This window comes from Ursus arctos, unplaced genomic scaffold (assembly GCF_023065955.2).
Source record: "Ursus arctos isolate Adak ecotype North America unplaced genomic scaffold, UrsArc2.0 scaffold_22, whole genome shotgun sequence".
Lineage (NCBI taxonomy): Eukaryota > Metazoa > Chordata > Mammalia > Carnivora > Ursidae > Ursus > Ursus arctos.
Genome location: NW_026622897.1, coordinates 32,133,720 through 32,148,463, shown reverse-complemented (window position 1 = coordinate 32,148,463; position 14,744 = coordinate 32,133,720). Strand labels below are relative to the sequence as shown.

The window sequence follows — 14,744 nt, the reverse complement described above, 5'->3', positions numbered from 1 at the left end:
GTCGGAGTAGGATATCCAGAGTAGAACATGGTCATTCTTGACAAGTATGCATCCACTTTTGATTGTCTCAAAAACAAATTGAACCTTTGCAGGGATCATGAGCACAAAGCTTCAAAATAAATTAGTAAATTCATCTTCATAATTTTCTAGTGAACTTTCTTTTTACAGTTTGATAAAAGAAGTTATTTTGCAAAGATTATCCTATTTTAATTATCATTAAATTTGATAAATATATATTTATAGGAAGCTAGAATATCTTGAAAAAATATAAATGATTTATTGTAAAGGAATTTATCATAGAGTATGTAGATAATAATTTTCTTTATATTTTTTTATTTATAAGTTGATGGAAAATTTCCCCCCCCCCCCTTTCTTATTCTCCTGGTAATCCTATATAGGTTCATGAAGGATTCCTGGAGAGTAAAGTGTTTCTTTTGAATAGTACCAATTCATCAAACCCTTGTGAAAGAAGAAGTATTGACCTAAGGATATATATGCTTTGCTTTCTTCCATTCATAATTCTTTTGGTCTTCATTCGTGAGCTAAAGAATCTATTTGTGCTTTCATTCCTTGCCAACATTTCCATGGCTGTCAGCCTTGTGATAATTTATCAGTATGTCGTTAGGGTAAGTATGATGTGTTTTTAACTCAGTGTCATATATTTCTTAATAAGTAAATTCTTTGTTTACTTCGGGTAAAAGTAATGGTATGTAAAGACCCCTACTTCATTATGTGGCACACAGGAGATAATCAGCCAACTTTGGTCTCCTTTTGGGGGATACTGATCAGCTGGAAAGGTGTGTGACATAGAGCACAAGCTTTGTATTCAGGTCTGGTTTTAAATCTTGGTAAATATGTTTCTGATCTTTATGACAATGCTGCAGAAGAGTAATACCCACCCTAGTAAGCTGGGAGATTTAGAATCATGCCTCAGTACACTGTGTAATGTGAAACAAAGATCTCATTAGTGTTTTGTTGACTCTTTTAAGATTTGAACCAGTCTCCAAATGGGAGTATAGGTATAATTTTATAATTTTCTTTTACTTCTGAACGTTTGTTTGCTGCCACCTCTTCAGTTCACTGCCACTATCCTAGTCTGTAACCTCTTCATTAGAAATACGCAACCTCAACTGATTTCATTGTCCATCGTCTGGGTAGCCTAACCATAAAAGAAGTATTCCCCTCACCCCCAAAAAGATTGATGGGATTCAGGGGGTCTGCAAATCCATTAAAAATATTTTTAAGATTTGATGTTTCTGTATGTATGTATGCATTCTTTTTTTTTTTTTTTTTTTAAGATTTTATTTATTTATTCGACAGAGATAGAGACAGCCAGCGAGAGAGGGAACACAAGCAGGGGGAGTGGGAGAGGAAGAAGCAGGCTCCTAGCGGAGGAGCCTGATGTGGGGCTCGATCCCATAACGCCAGGATCACGCCCTGAGCCGAAGGCAGATGCTTAACCGTTGTGCCACCCAGGTGCCCCAGTATGTATGCATTCTTCTACTGAAGAGTGGATAGCTTTCATTTCTCAAAGGGGCCAATGACTCAGAAAAGGTCAAGCATCCCTGTTCTATTCTTTCCTGATCCAATCCATTTTATATATTATGCTGCAATTGTTCTAAAATCTCCACTGGCAATTTATTACAAACTCTGTTTCACACCTGCGCCGCCCCCCAGCCAAATTCCAAAACCTGTACACATTTTCTTATTGCACCTAAGAATAGAAGGGCACAGGCAGGGAGGTCTCATAAGGCTTTCTGTAGTTCAAGACCCCTTAGCTGAACATGTAAGAGTTAGTGGAGTAGGAAAGGAGGTTCCTTAGGTAGAGGGAACAGTGTGAGTCTTGAGTAACAGTTGGTGTTATCAAATGACTCAAAAACTTACTACCCTTTTCATTTTGATCATAGCTTGTGTTTTCTGTCATGTATCACCATTATATAACACAAATCTCCCTCTGCTTCAGATATTCTAGACCTCTCTATTTCCCAAATTATCCACGTGCTTTCATACTTCAGTTTCTTTTTTTATCCTCTTTCCTTGGCATTGAATTCCACTTCCAGTTAGATAAGGCAGAGAACACAGGATGGTGAGCAGAGTGGGAACTAGTCTTGGGGTAGCTGGAAGATGTAGCCAGTGTAGAACCAGAGATCTTGAACAAGATGTACATTTGTGAGTGTCCAGATAGCAAAAGTTAGAACAAGGTTATGCGTCAAGACTGAGTAATCAAAGCCAGAGTCAAGGAGTATGTACAAATAATAAGGGTAATGGCAACTGTCTAGGTAAAGAGTAAGACCCTGAGACAAGGAGACCTGTACTGGGAAGCAGCAGAGTTATGACATAAAAATCCAAAGTCAGGAACCAGGTACCTTGGAGACTGAAAAAGCAATGAAAACAGAGTAGAAAATAGATTTCATTGGACACCATGAGCAGTGATCGATACTGTGGCTCTCAGCTCAGACTGAGTATGCTTATGTATTTCCTGTTGTGCCAGGAGCCATACCCAGGGTGAACAGCCCAGGACTTGAAGGTGGAAGCAGGTAATCAGGAACATTTTAGCCCAGATGGAATGTGTGGGCACGAGGGAAACAATGGCTTTTGGCAGTGAAGTCCTAATAGCTTGGCTACATTTAACATAGGATGCTTAAAGTGTTTATTGAAAGAATTATCCACTTTTATAACATACATTTGCTATTGTGAAGCTCAGAAGTATATGATTTTGCTCTTTATTTTAAATTCTTTAAAATCAGTGAAGATGTAACTTCTCTTATTTTTTCTCTCTTTCTCCAGAATATGCCAAATCCCCACAACCTTCCAATAGTGGCTGGTTGGAAAAAATACCCACTCTTTTTTGGTACTGCTGTGTTTGCTTTTGAAGGCATAGGAGTGGTAAGGATTTACTCTTTATTATTATTTTTAAAAATTTTAAGTCAACACAAAGATTTATGTAGTCAAACTGCATTTAAAAATGCATTTTTCTTTTTTGTTTTCATTTTTGTCATACCAGAACACTATTTGTGGTTTGGTAGGTTAGACTTGAATTATAGTTTAGTTTAGATGATTTTAAACATTTTATTATGGAAAATTTCAAGCCTAAGACAAAATAGAGAATAGTATGATGAACTCTTGTGTAAGCATCACACGGCTTCAAAAATCGACTCATGGCCAATTTTGTTTTATCTGTCTTCTATCTACTCCGCCGAGCCCAGGTTGTATTCAGACAGACCCCAGACGTCATATTTTATAGACTAGATGATTTGAACTGAATTGAAATTTTTATGAAGTTACTATTACATGAAAGAATCAAATATAAATTCTCCCTTTAGATTTATACATATCATATTTGTTTTGAGAAATGATGTAATCATAAAGCTAATACCAAGAAATACAAGCACCCTGAGGATTCTAAGATCTTAAATATTTCCCTTTAAGATGCTTCCAGTTTATTTAAAGCCTGGAATGTGTAGATTTGGGGAAAATAGAATATTGCTCTCTGCTCTATAGCTTATGTTTCATTGTCTGATGGTTTGGTAGGGAGGGAAACCACTTATACATATCTATACGAACCACAGATGAAATAAGACCTAGAAGACAATTTTATACCATTTTACTTGGGTTCTTGCTGTCTCTGAATTCTCCTTAGGAGAATTCTCACAAATTCCTACAGTTCTGTTTATTACTGTTGTAGACAGTAATACTGCAGATTTTCATTTCTGTCTTTAACCAGTATGTTCTAGTTAAGTATTGGACATTTCCAGTTAAGTTGTTCCTCTAACATCTCAAGTTTAGCAGCTTCGAAGTCTGACACAGACTTTCTTAATCCAAAACCAGCTTCACTTTCTCATTTCCCTGTTTCTTTTAGTTTTATTTTCAGTCACTCAAGCTTGAAACATTGGAGCATTTCCTTTCACTTTGTCCCTGGTTCCCCCATTCCATCAGTAATTAAGGCATGTTTATTTTTCTTTCATATTTTCCCATAAATGAAATTACATTTAAAACTCCCGAAGTGCTGCTAGCCACAGAGGGAGCCTACATAAGTGTGAATTTCCTTCCTTTCCTCCTTTTCTAGCTGCACTGGCACCATTATAGTTATAACCCTTTATTTCAGGTCTGGATTATCTCTAGAGCATCCAGATGGTTCTCTCTTCTATTAATCAGGTAATATTTCCACATGGACCTGACACACCTAAGAAGTAGAGATATTACTAGAGTTCTTATCCCATCGGGTTGTTGTGAGGACTACGTGAGATGCTGCGGGGTGGTCCAAGATGGCAGTAGGGGAAGATCCTGAACTCACCTTCTCCCGTGGGCACACTACATCTACAGCTACATATGGAATAATTGCCTCTGAGAAGGAACTGAAAACTAGCTGAACAGCTGCTCCACAATAAAAAGGGCCACCTTAAGACAGATAGGGGAGACAGAGATGTGGTCTCACCAAAAACGCTACCCCCAGTGTAGCAGGGGTAACCCAACATAGGGAGGGATCTTACAAGCCCGGAGCTTTTCCCTGAGGAGCAAGGGCTTTGTGCCCCACATCTGACATCCCAGCCCTTCATACCTGCACTGGAGAGACTAGCCCCCAGTGGTGCTTACATTCATAGGCTCCAAAGGGCTGTTGGAATCTGAGAAACTCCTTTTAAAGGGATTGCATATGGATTCACTTGCCCAGAACCTAGCATAAAAGCTGCAGTTTGACAAGTGCCTAGACTATACATGAAGGGGATTCGTTTGCTAATCTTAAAGCGTCTGCTGGAGGGGCAGGGACAAATTGGGACTTTCTCCAGGGATGGGGGCACTGGTGAGCACCATATCTGTATTCTCCCTCGAGGATGCTGGCTCAGGTGGACACTCACAAGCACACTCTCCCACTGCCTTGCTAACACTGGTGGGCGTGCCCCGCCCCCAGCGTTCTTCCCCTGCCTGGCCCTCGTGGCTAGGAGGGCTTGTGTTCCAGGGCCCCATGGGACTTTAACAATGGGAAAGGCAGTTCTTGGCAGCCTGCCACACTGAGGGCACTGCACAGACAGCAGACTGAAATGTACCCCAAGTCGGCCAGTGAAAAAGTCCTATTTACCGGTGTTGAAACTTTAACCTGAGGGACAGGCTTCATGTTTGCCACATATCTCGAGGCTATGGAAGCACTCTTAGGGAATGTAGACAGGGAAATACCATCTCATGCCCTCCTTTGGCCTTGCTACAGCTTGCTGGTACCCCCCAGAAAGGGGCTTACACAGTTATCTGAAGCCTTGACTTTTGCAACCATTCCCCCAGGGGACCCCTCCAGATCTCCTGGTCTAGAGGCCAGCAGCATTTACAATTATGGTCCCATGGACTGTGTATTTCCATACTTTAAAAGCTGCTGCCTGAGGATCTGACTTCCAATCATCCTGAAACTTGGTACTGACTAAGATGCCTACATTGGAACACTGGCAGGTCTTAGGACACCTTCAACACCTGAAACTTATCAAGAATAAATCAGGCTACTTACACAATCACAAAGGGCCAAGAGACAACCAAGAGCTAGGGCAAGGTTGAATAATAGAGTTCATCTCCTACACAAGGTCATTCCTTCAAGACTGGGAGATGTAGCTGTTTCAGCTAATACATAGAAACAAACACAGAAAAAACTTCCAACCAAGAATACTCTACCTGGCAAGGTTATCATTTGGAATTGAAGGAGCACTTAACCTGAATAAAAGTGCGAGCGTGGCATCCTTGACTTGTTCCTGATCATAGAGGAAAAGCTCTCAACTTTTCATTGTTCAGTTGATGCTAGCTGTGGGCCTGTCGTATATGGCCTTTATTATGTTGAGAATGTTCCCTGAATACACACTTCATTGAGTGTTTTTATCAGGAACAGATACTGAATTTTGTAAGTGCTTTTTCTGCATCTATGGGGATGATCATATGATTTTTATCCTTCCTTTTGTTAATTTGATGTATCATGTTGATTCATTTGTAGATGCTGAACCATTCTTGCATCCCTGGAATAAATCCCACTTGATCATGATATATGATCCTTTTAATGTATTGTTGAATTTGGTTTACTCATATTTTGTTGAGAATTTTTGCATCTGTGTTCATCGGGAATATTCCTTACAGTTTCCTTGCTCCCTCCCTCCCTCCTTCCCTCCTTTCCTTCCCATCTTCTCCTTCTCCTTCTTCTTCTTCTTCTTTGATGTCCTTGCCTAGTTTTGGTATCAGGGTAATGCTGGCCTTGTAAATGAGTTTGGAAGCGTTCCCTCCTCTTCAGTTTTCTGGAAGTATCTGAGAAGGATAGATATTTAATTATTTAAGTGTTTGGTAGAATTTGCTTGTGAAGTCATCTGGTCCTGGACTTTTGTTTGTTAGGAGTTTTTTTTTAATTACTGATTCAATTTCCTTACTAGTAATCTTTTTGTTCTTATTTTCTATTTCTTCATGATTGAGTCTTGGAAGATTGTATATTTCAAGGAATTTATAAATCTCTTCCAGGTTGCTCAATTTTTTGGCATATAATTATCTATAGTAGTCTCTTGTGAACCTTTGTATTTCTGTAGTATCAGTTGTACCTTCTCTTTCATTTCTGATTTTATTTATTTGAGCCCTTTCTCCTTTTTAGTTGGTGAGTCCAGCTAAGGGTTTGCCAATTTTGCATGGCAACTTTAGGCAATAATACTTTATTGCATATTTGAAAGTTGCCAAGGGAGTGAATCTTTAAAGTTCTCATTACAGAAAAAGAATTTGTAATTTGGTATGGTGACTAGACTTATTTTGGTGATCACTTTGCAGTGTATACAAATATCAAACCCTTATGTTTATACCTGAAACTAATGTTATATTCCGATTTTATCTCAATTAAAAAAGAAAAATACCTGGCACATTGTAAGTGTGCTTGTTGCTGCTATTTTTTCTTGCTGCTATTATTTCTTAGTATCTTTCACTGTATGGTCAAATCATATGGCCAAAACCTCTGAAGATTTTGCCTAAAAAAACTCTTCAATTAGGCTTTTTTCCTTTTCTTTAAAGGTTTTTTTTTTTTTCACATAATAAAAATAACTTTTTCATCTCACTAAATTGACAGACAACAGACAGATACAGATGGCTGGATATAGAAGCAATCACAGACATGAATATAGCCGGGTTAGTGTGCACACGTCTATTTCCTAGCTCGTCAGCTGAGGGATACATAGTAGCTTCAGGCACACCCAGCACACACATCTTAACTTCTAAATACCGTTCTACAACAAAAGAACCAAAGTTCTTTGGAAAATGTCTGATTCTAGGGCTGAAACAAGGAAATTCAGGAGCATCTTGTAGTACGCAAAAGTATGGAAATGCTCAAAAAAACCAAAAGAACAGAGGCAGGCAAAGGAATACAGGAAGCAACCTGATGGAATTCACGATGCCAAAGCTGGAACAGTGTGAGCAACAAAATAAATAAATGTTTTGGGTTCATACTCTTAGTATAAAACAAATATGCACGAATGCATACTAATGTAAATAAGTGATTAAATAAATACATATATGGGGGGATTCCCAAATAATTTATGTAGGTACATCCCCTCCAGGAGGTGTGGCTGAATCTCTCCAGTCCCTGAAGTATGGGCTGCATTTAGTGACTTGGCTTCCAATGAACAGAATATGATGAAAAAGAAGAAAAGACCTTTATAAACAGAGAAACCTGGCAAACATGGCCTTAAAACAAGCGATCAAAGTTGATCAAATCATGTTGATAACATGTGTGATGAGAAGGGCATTTCACCTCTATGGTATCTTGTTCTAAAATCTATAATCCCAGTGTACAAACATCAGACAACATCAGACAAACCCCAGCAGAGAGACGTTATACCAAAACCAGTACTCCTCAAAACTGTCAAGATAATGAACAATGAGGAAGAACTGCGAAGCCATCACAGATCAGAGAAGAACAAGGAGATATGGTGACAAAATGCACTGTAGCATCCTGGAAGGGACCTTGGAACAGAAAAGGGACATTAGTAGAAAAACTAATGAAATCCAAATAAAATGTAGAATTCATTAAATTTATCTTTGCAACCTTTCTGTAAATCTAAAATTATTCCAAAATGAAAAGTTTATTTTAAAAAATCTGACCGGTTTGCCTGCTAAGAGCTAACTTCAGATCTTTTTATTTTAAGGATTTGAAAGTCTGTAGTGTAAAAAATATATAAGACATCAAGGAAAATATTCAGCAATTTTAAGTATTATTTTAAAGAAAATAAAATTTGCATGTAAATTATAGAAAGATTAATTTGTGTGTATAGAAGATGGGATATTAGGTTGTTTTAAATTACTTGTATTACCTGCATTCTCTTCTTAGGTTCTTCCACTGGAAAATCAAATGAAAGAATCAAAACGCTTCCCCCAAGCATTGAATATTGGCATGGGAATTGTTACAACCTTGTATGTGACATTAGCTACCTTGGGATATATGTGTTTTCGGGATGAAATCAAAGGCAGCATAACTTTAAATCTTCCCCAGGATGTATGGTAGGTAGATACGAGTTTGTTAATCCTACTTCGTATACTTCATAGATAAAGCTTACCAATATTTGATGATAAAGGTGTATTTTTGGATATATGGTTTAAACATTTAAAATTTTTATTGTGATTTCTTATTTGTGTAACCTAGAATTTTTTCATAGTCTTCAGAGGAGACCATCTATGATTTTACAGATTCATATGGGATTCTTTAAAAAAGATTAAAAATTGTAGGATATTCCAAATTTGAGACAATATGAAAGTAAAGTATGGATTCTTTTAATATGGACTCACTGTAATAAAAGATGTAATACTTATACTTGCTGCCAAAAAATCCAACACTCTGGATTCCTGATAAAATAATAAAACCCATCACTACGACCCTCACTAATTTACTGGTCAGCCTTAATATTGTACGTACTCCAGATCCTTTCAGAACACAGATAGGGCACATTATTTAAAAAATATGGTGCATCTTAATATTCTCTTAATATTAGAACCATATTCTGCAAAATGAAGCAATAAAGAGGGGTTTTCCTTCTTCCAGAGATTGGTCTCTGAAGATTTTAAAAAGGTATTGGCAGTGATTACCAGGTAGACTTGCTCCCTGATTTATAAAAGGGAAGGTAACTCCTTAGTTTTGAGAAGTACACAGAATAAATGTTAAATTGCTGATTTAATTAATGTCCCACTGCTCCTTTAGCTGCTTGGATAGAAGTCTGTGAAAACTTTAATGTTTTTAAGTATTACGTGTTCTGACTGGCTTCCTATTGGTAGCTTGGGAGTTTGTCTGCCACTCAGTAGTCATCTGATCCCTGGGTTTTTATTGGAGTAGAAATGTTGTAAGAACAAATGCATATAGGAAGCCATTTGTGATAGAATGTACCTAGAATAGTTTCCAGGCTGCACAAGGAGCACATGTGCAGTACGTTCATTGTTTTTAAATTATAGTTCTACTTTAGCTATGACACAGTTTATAAAATGTATTTCACGGTGGAAACGTCAAATGTTATACCTTTGTTTCAGACTAGAGACATGACTATGAACAAGATATATAATTTTAAGCATTTGTTTCATTAACTTATGTTACAGTTGATTATATAATTTTGTTTCCTCCAAATATGCCTCTTTTTGTAATAGTTTAATACAGGCTAGAAGCTTAAACAGCTCAATGTAAGAGAATCAAGGCTAAAAATTATGGTAGTGTAGGGAGAGGTAAGATGGCGGAGGAGTAGGGGACCCCTTTTCCAGCCTGTCCCCTGAGTTGAGCTGGATAGGTACCAGACCAGCCTAAACAACCATGGAATCAGCCTGAGACACAGGAAGATACATCTGGATCTCTACAAATGAACATCTCCAGTGCTGAGTATTAAGGTACGAAGAGGGGAGCCGTGAAACCGCACAGATATCGGAAGATAAACGGAAGGGGGAGGGAGCTGCCGCTTTCGGGCACCGGGAAGCGGCAGCCACCTGCACGGGGGAGCGGGCGGACTCAGGGACAGCACCCGCGAGAGAGCGGGCTGAGACCGGTGAGCCGGGAGCTCACACCACCAGGCATCTCACGGAACACCGGAATCCCGGTGTGCTCACTGGATCCAGACTGAGACCGGGAGCTCCCGCAGGGCGCGCGGGGCGGCTGGCGGCTGGCAGGCCACCTGCACGGGGGAGCGGGCGGACTCGCGGTCGGCACCCGCGAAACAGCAGACTGAGACCCTGAACCGGGTGCGCGCGCCACCAGGCTTCTCACGGAACTCCGGAATCCCGGTGCGCTCACCGGAACTAGACTGAGACCGGGAGATCCGGGAGCGCGCGGGGGGTGGCTGGCGGCTGGCGGCGTTAGAAACACAAAGGACAGAGACGCGCCGGCCCTGGAAGTGAGGGCTGGGACGCCGGGTGTGGGGCACACATCCCAGGACGCTGCAGGGTTGAGCAGCACCAACAGTAACAGAGTTAAAGTGGCCAGAACATTAGTGGAGAACGGGCCGCAATCCCTCTGTTCTGTGACAGAGGCTGAGATTTGGCCGCTGCTGCTCTGACTCTCAGAAGAGGCACAGCAAACAGAAGAGGCCAGGGAAAGCCGCCAGAGAACAAAAGCCTGGAAATACCGGCTCACAGCGTGCCCATCCCCATCCCCCCTCGCAGGGGACGCGGAGACTCTACCCAAACAGGGTGGCCTGAGTATCGGCGCGGCAGGCCCCTCCCCCAGGACATAGAAGGCAGGCTGAAAAATCAAGAAGCCCACAACCTGGGGCGCCTGGGTGGCGCAGTCATTGAGCGCCTGTCTTCGGCTTAGGGCGTGATCCCGGCGTTCCGGAAAGGAGTCCCTCATCGGGCTCCTCCGCTGGGAGCCTGCTTCTTCCTCTCCCACTCCCCTGCTTCTGTTCCCGTTCTTGCTGACTGTCTGGCTCTCTCTCTCAGATAAATAAATAAATAAATAAAATCTTTAAAGAAGAAGCCCACATCCCCAAGATCCCTATAAAACAAGGGGCACGGCCTGGGACCCAGTCAATAATTTGGGCTCTGGACAACCCCACAACCTCTCCTCATCAGAATGACAAGAAGGAGAAGCCCCACCCCAGCAAAGAAAAGACAGTGAGTCTGTGGCCTCTGCCACAGAAATAATGGATATGGATGTAACCAAATTATCAGAAATGGAATTCAGAGTAACAATGGTCAAAATGATGAGTAGAATTGAAAAAAGTATTAACGAAAAGGTTACTGAGAATATAGAATCCCTAAGGACAGAAATGAGAGCGAATCTGACAGAAATTAAAAATTCTATGAGCCAAATGCCGGCAAAACTAGAGGCTCTGACGGCCAGGGTCACCGAAGCAGAGGAACGTGTTAGTGAATTGGAGGATGGGTTAATAGAGGAAAAAACGAAAATAGAAGCTGGTCTTAAAAAAGTCCACACCCACGAAGGTAGGTTACAGGAGATTACTGACTCAATGAAACGGTCCAATGTTAGAATCATCGGCATCCCCAAGGGGGTGGAGAAAAACAGAGGTCTAGAAGAGATATTTGAACAAATTGTAGCTGAAAACTTCCCTAATCTAGCGAGGGAAACAAACATTCGTGTCCAAGAGGCAGAGAGGACCCCTCCCAAGCTCAACCACGACAAACCTATGCCACGTCACGTCATAGTGCATTTCGCAAATATTAGATCCAAGGATACAGTATTGAAAGCGGCCAGGGCAAAGAAATTTCTCACGTACCAAGGCAAAGGCATCAGAATTACGTCAGACCTGTCTACACAGACCTGGAATGAGAGAAAGGGTTGGGGGGGGCATTTTTAAAGCTCTTTCAGAGAAAAACATGCAGCCAAGGATCCTTTATCCAGCAAGGCTGTCATTCAGAATTGATGGAGAAATAAAGACATTTCAGAATCACCAGTCATTAACCAATTTTGTAACCATGAAACCAGCCCTACAGGAGATATTAAGGGGGGTTCTATAAAGGTAAAAAGGCCCCAAGAGTGATACAGAAAAGAAAGTCACAACCAATACAAACAAAGACTTTACTGGCAACATGGCATCATTAAAATCATATCTCTCAGTATTCAGTCTCAATGTGAATGGCTTAAATGCTCCCATAAAAGGCCACAGGGTTGCAGATTGAATAAAAAGAAATGACCCATCCATTTGCTGTCTACAAGAGACTCATTTCGAACCCAAAGATGCATTCAGACTGAGAGTAAGGGGATGGAGTACCATCTTTCACGCAAATGGACCTCAAAAGAAAGCTGGGGTAGCAATTCTCATATCAGATAGATTGGATTTTAAACTAGAGACTATAGTTAGAGACGCAGAAGGGCACTATATTATTCTTAAAGGAAGTATTCAACAAGTGGATATGACAATTATAAATATATATGCCCCCAGCAGGGGAGCAGCAAGATACACAAGCCAACTCTTAACCAGAATAAAGAGACATATAAATAAAAATACATTAATAGTAGGGGACCTCAACACTCCACTATCAGAAATAGACAGAACACCCTGGCAAAAACTAAGCAAAGAATCAAAGGCTTTGAATGCTATACTCGACGAGTTGGACCTCATAGATATATATAGAACACTACACCCCAGAACCAAAGAATACTCATTCTATTCTAATGCCCATGGAACATTCTCAAGAATAGACCATGTTCTGGGACACAAAACAGGTCTCAGCTGATACCAAAAGATTGAAATTATCCCCTGCATATTCTCAGACCACAACGCTCTGAAATTGGAACTCAACCACAAGGAAAAATTTGGAAGAAACTCAAACACTTGGAGACTAAGAGCCATCCTGCTCAGGAATGACTCAATAAACCAGGAAATCAAAAATCAACTTAAACAATTTATGGAGACAAACGAGAATGAAAACACAACGGTCCAAAACCTATGGGATACTGCAAAGGCAGTCCTAAGGGGGAAATACATAGCCATCCAAGCCTCACTCAAAAGAATAGAAAAATCTAAAATGCAGTTTTTATATTCTCTCCTCAAGAAGCTGGAACAGCAACAGAGGGACAGGCCTAATCCACTCACGAGGAAGCAGTTGACCAAAATTAGAGCAGAAATCAATCAATCAGAAACCAGAAGTACAGTAGAGCAGATCAACAGGACTAGAAGCTGGTTTTTTGAGAGAATCAATAAAATTGACAGACCACTGGCAAGACTTATCCAAAAGAAAAGAGAAAGGACCCAAATTATTAAAATTATGAATGAAAAAGGAGAGGTCACGATCAACACCATTGAAATTGGAAGGACTATTAGAAATTTTTATCAACAGCTATATGCCAATAAACTAAGCAATCTGGAAGAGATGGAATCCTTCCTGGAAACCTATAAACTACCAAGATTGAAACAGGAAGAAATTGATTTCTTAAACAGGCCAATTAATTATGAAGAAATTGAGTCAGTGATAAACAACCTTCCAAATAACAAAACTCCAGGCCCAGACGGTTTTCCTGGGGAATTCTACCAAACATTCAAAGAAGAAATAATACCTATTCTCCTAAAGCTATTTCAAAAAATAGAAACAGAAGGAAAGCTACCAAACTCATTCTATGAGGCCAATATTACTTTGATCCCCAAACCAGGCAAAGACCCCCTCAAAAAGGAGAATTACAGACCAATTTCCCTAATGAATATGGACGCCAAAATCCTCAACAAGATCCTGGCTAATAGAATCCAACAGTACATTAAAAGGATTATCCATCATGACCAAGTGGGATTCATACCTGGGATGCAAGCGTGGTTCAATATTTGCAAATCAATCAGTGTGATACATCATATCAACAAGAAAAGACTCAGGAACCATATGATCCTCTCAATTGATGCCGAAAAAGCATTTGACAAAATACAGCATCCTTTCCTGATTAAAACCCTTCAGAGTGTAGGAATAGAGGGTACATTTCTCAATCTCATAAAAGCCATCATTGAAAAGCCTACTGCAAATATTATTCTCAATGGGGAAAAGCTGGAAGCCTTTCCCTTAAGATCAGGAACACGACAAGGATGCCCACTCTCGTCACTATTATTCAACATAGTACTAGAAGTCCTTGCAACAGCAATCAGATGACAAAAAGGGATCAAAGGTATCCAAATCAGCAAAGAAGAAGTCAAAATGTCTCTCTTTGCAGATGACATGATACTCTATATGGAAAACCCAAAGAATCCACTCCCAAACTATTAGAAGTTATAGAGCAATTCAGTAATGTGGCGGGATACAAAATCAATGCTCAGAAATCAGTTGCATTTCTGTACACGAATAACGAGACCGAAGAAAGAGAAATTAGGGAATCCATCCCATTTACAATAGCACCAAAAACCATACGTTACCTTGGAATTAACTTAACCAGAGACGTAAAGGACCTATATTCTAGAAACTATAAATCACTCTTGAAAGACATTGAGGAAGACATAAAAAGATGGAAAGATATTCCATGCTCATGGATCGGAAGAATTAATATAGTTAAAATGTCCATGCTACCCAGAGCAATCTACACTTTCAGTGCTATCCCGATCAAAATACTGAGGACATTTTTCAAAGAACTGGAACAAATAGTCCTCAAATTTGTATGGAAACAGAAAAGGCCCCGAATCTCCAAGGAACTGTTGAAAAGGAAAAACAAAGCTGGGGGCATCACAATGCCGGATTTCGAGCTGTACTACAAAGCTGTGATCACAAAGACAGCATGGTACTGGCACAAAAACAGACACATAGACCAATGGAACAGAATAGAGAACCCAGAAATAGACCCTCGGCTCTTT

The 14,744-nt window shown here is 40.2% G+C and overlaps 1 protein-coding gene across 1 annotated transcript in view; it reads left to right on the top strand.

Moving 5' to 3' along the window:
- Positions 1-14,744, top strand: part of SLC36A4 (solute carrier family 36 member 4) — a 60,646-nt gene that overhangs the window by 26,713 nt on the left and 19,189 nt on the right. Inside the window, exons 7-9 of the mRNA XM_048217334.2 lie at positions 399-626; positions 2,788-2,886; positions 8,321-8,490. Coding sequence (XP_048073291.1) covers positions 399-626; positions 2,788-2,886; positions 8,321-8,490 — 497 coding nt within the window. The remainder of the gene's footprint in view (positions 1-398; positions 627-2,787; positions 2,887-8,320; positions 8,491-14,744) is intronic.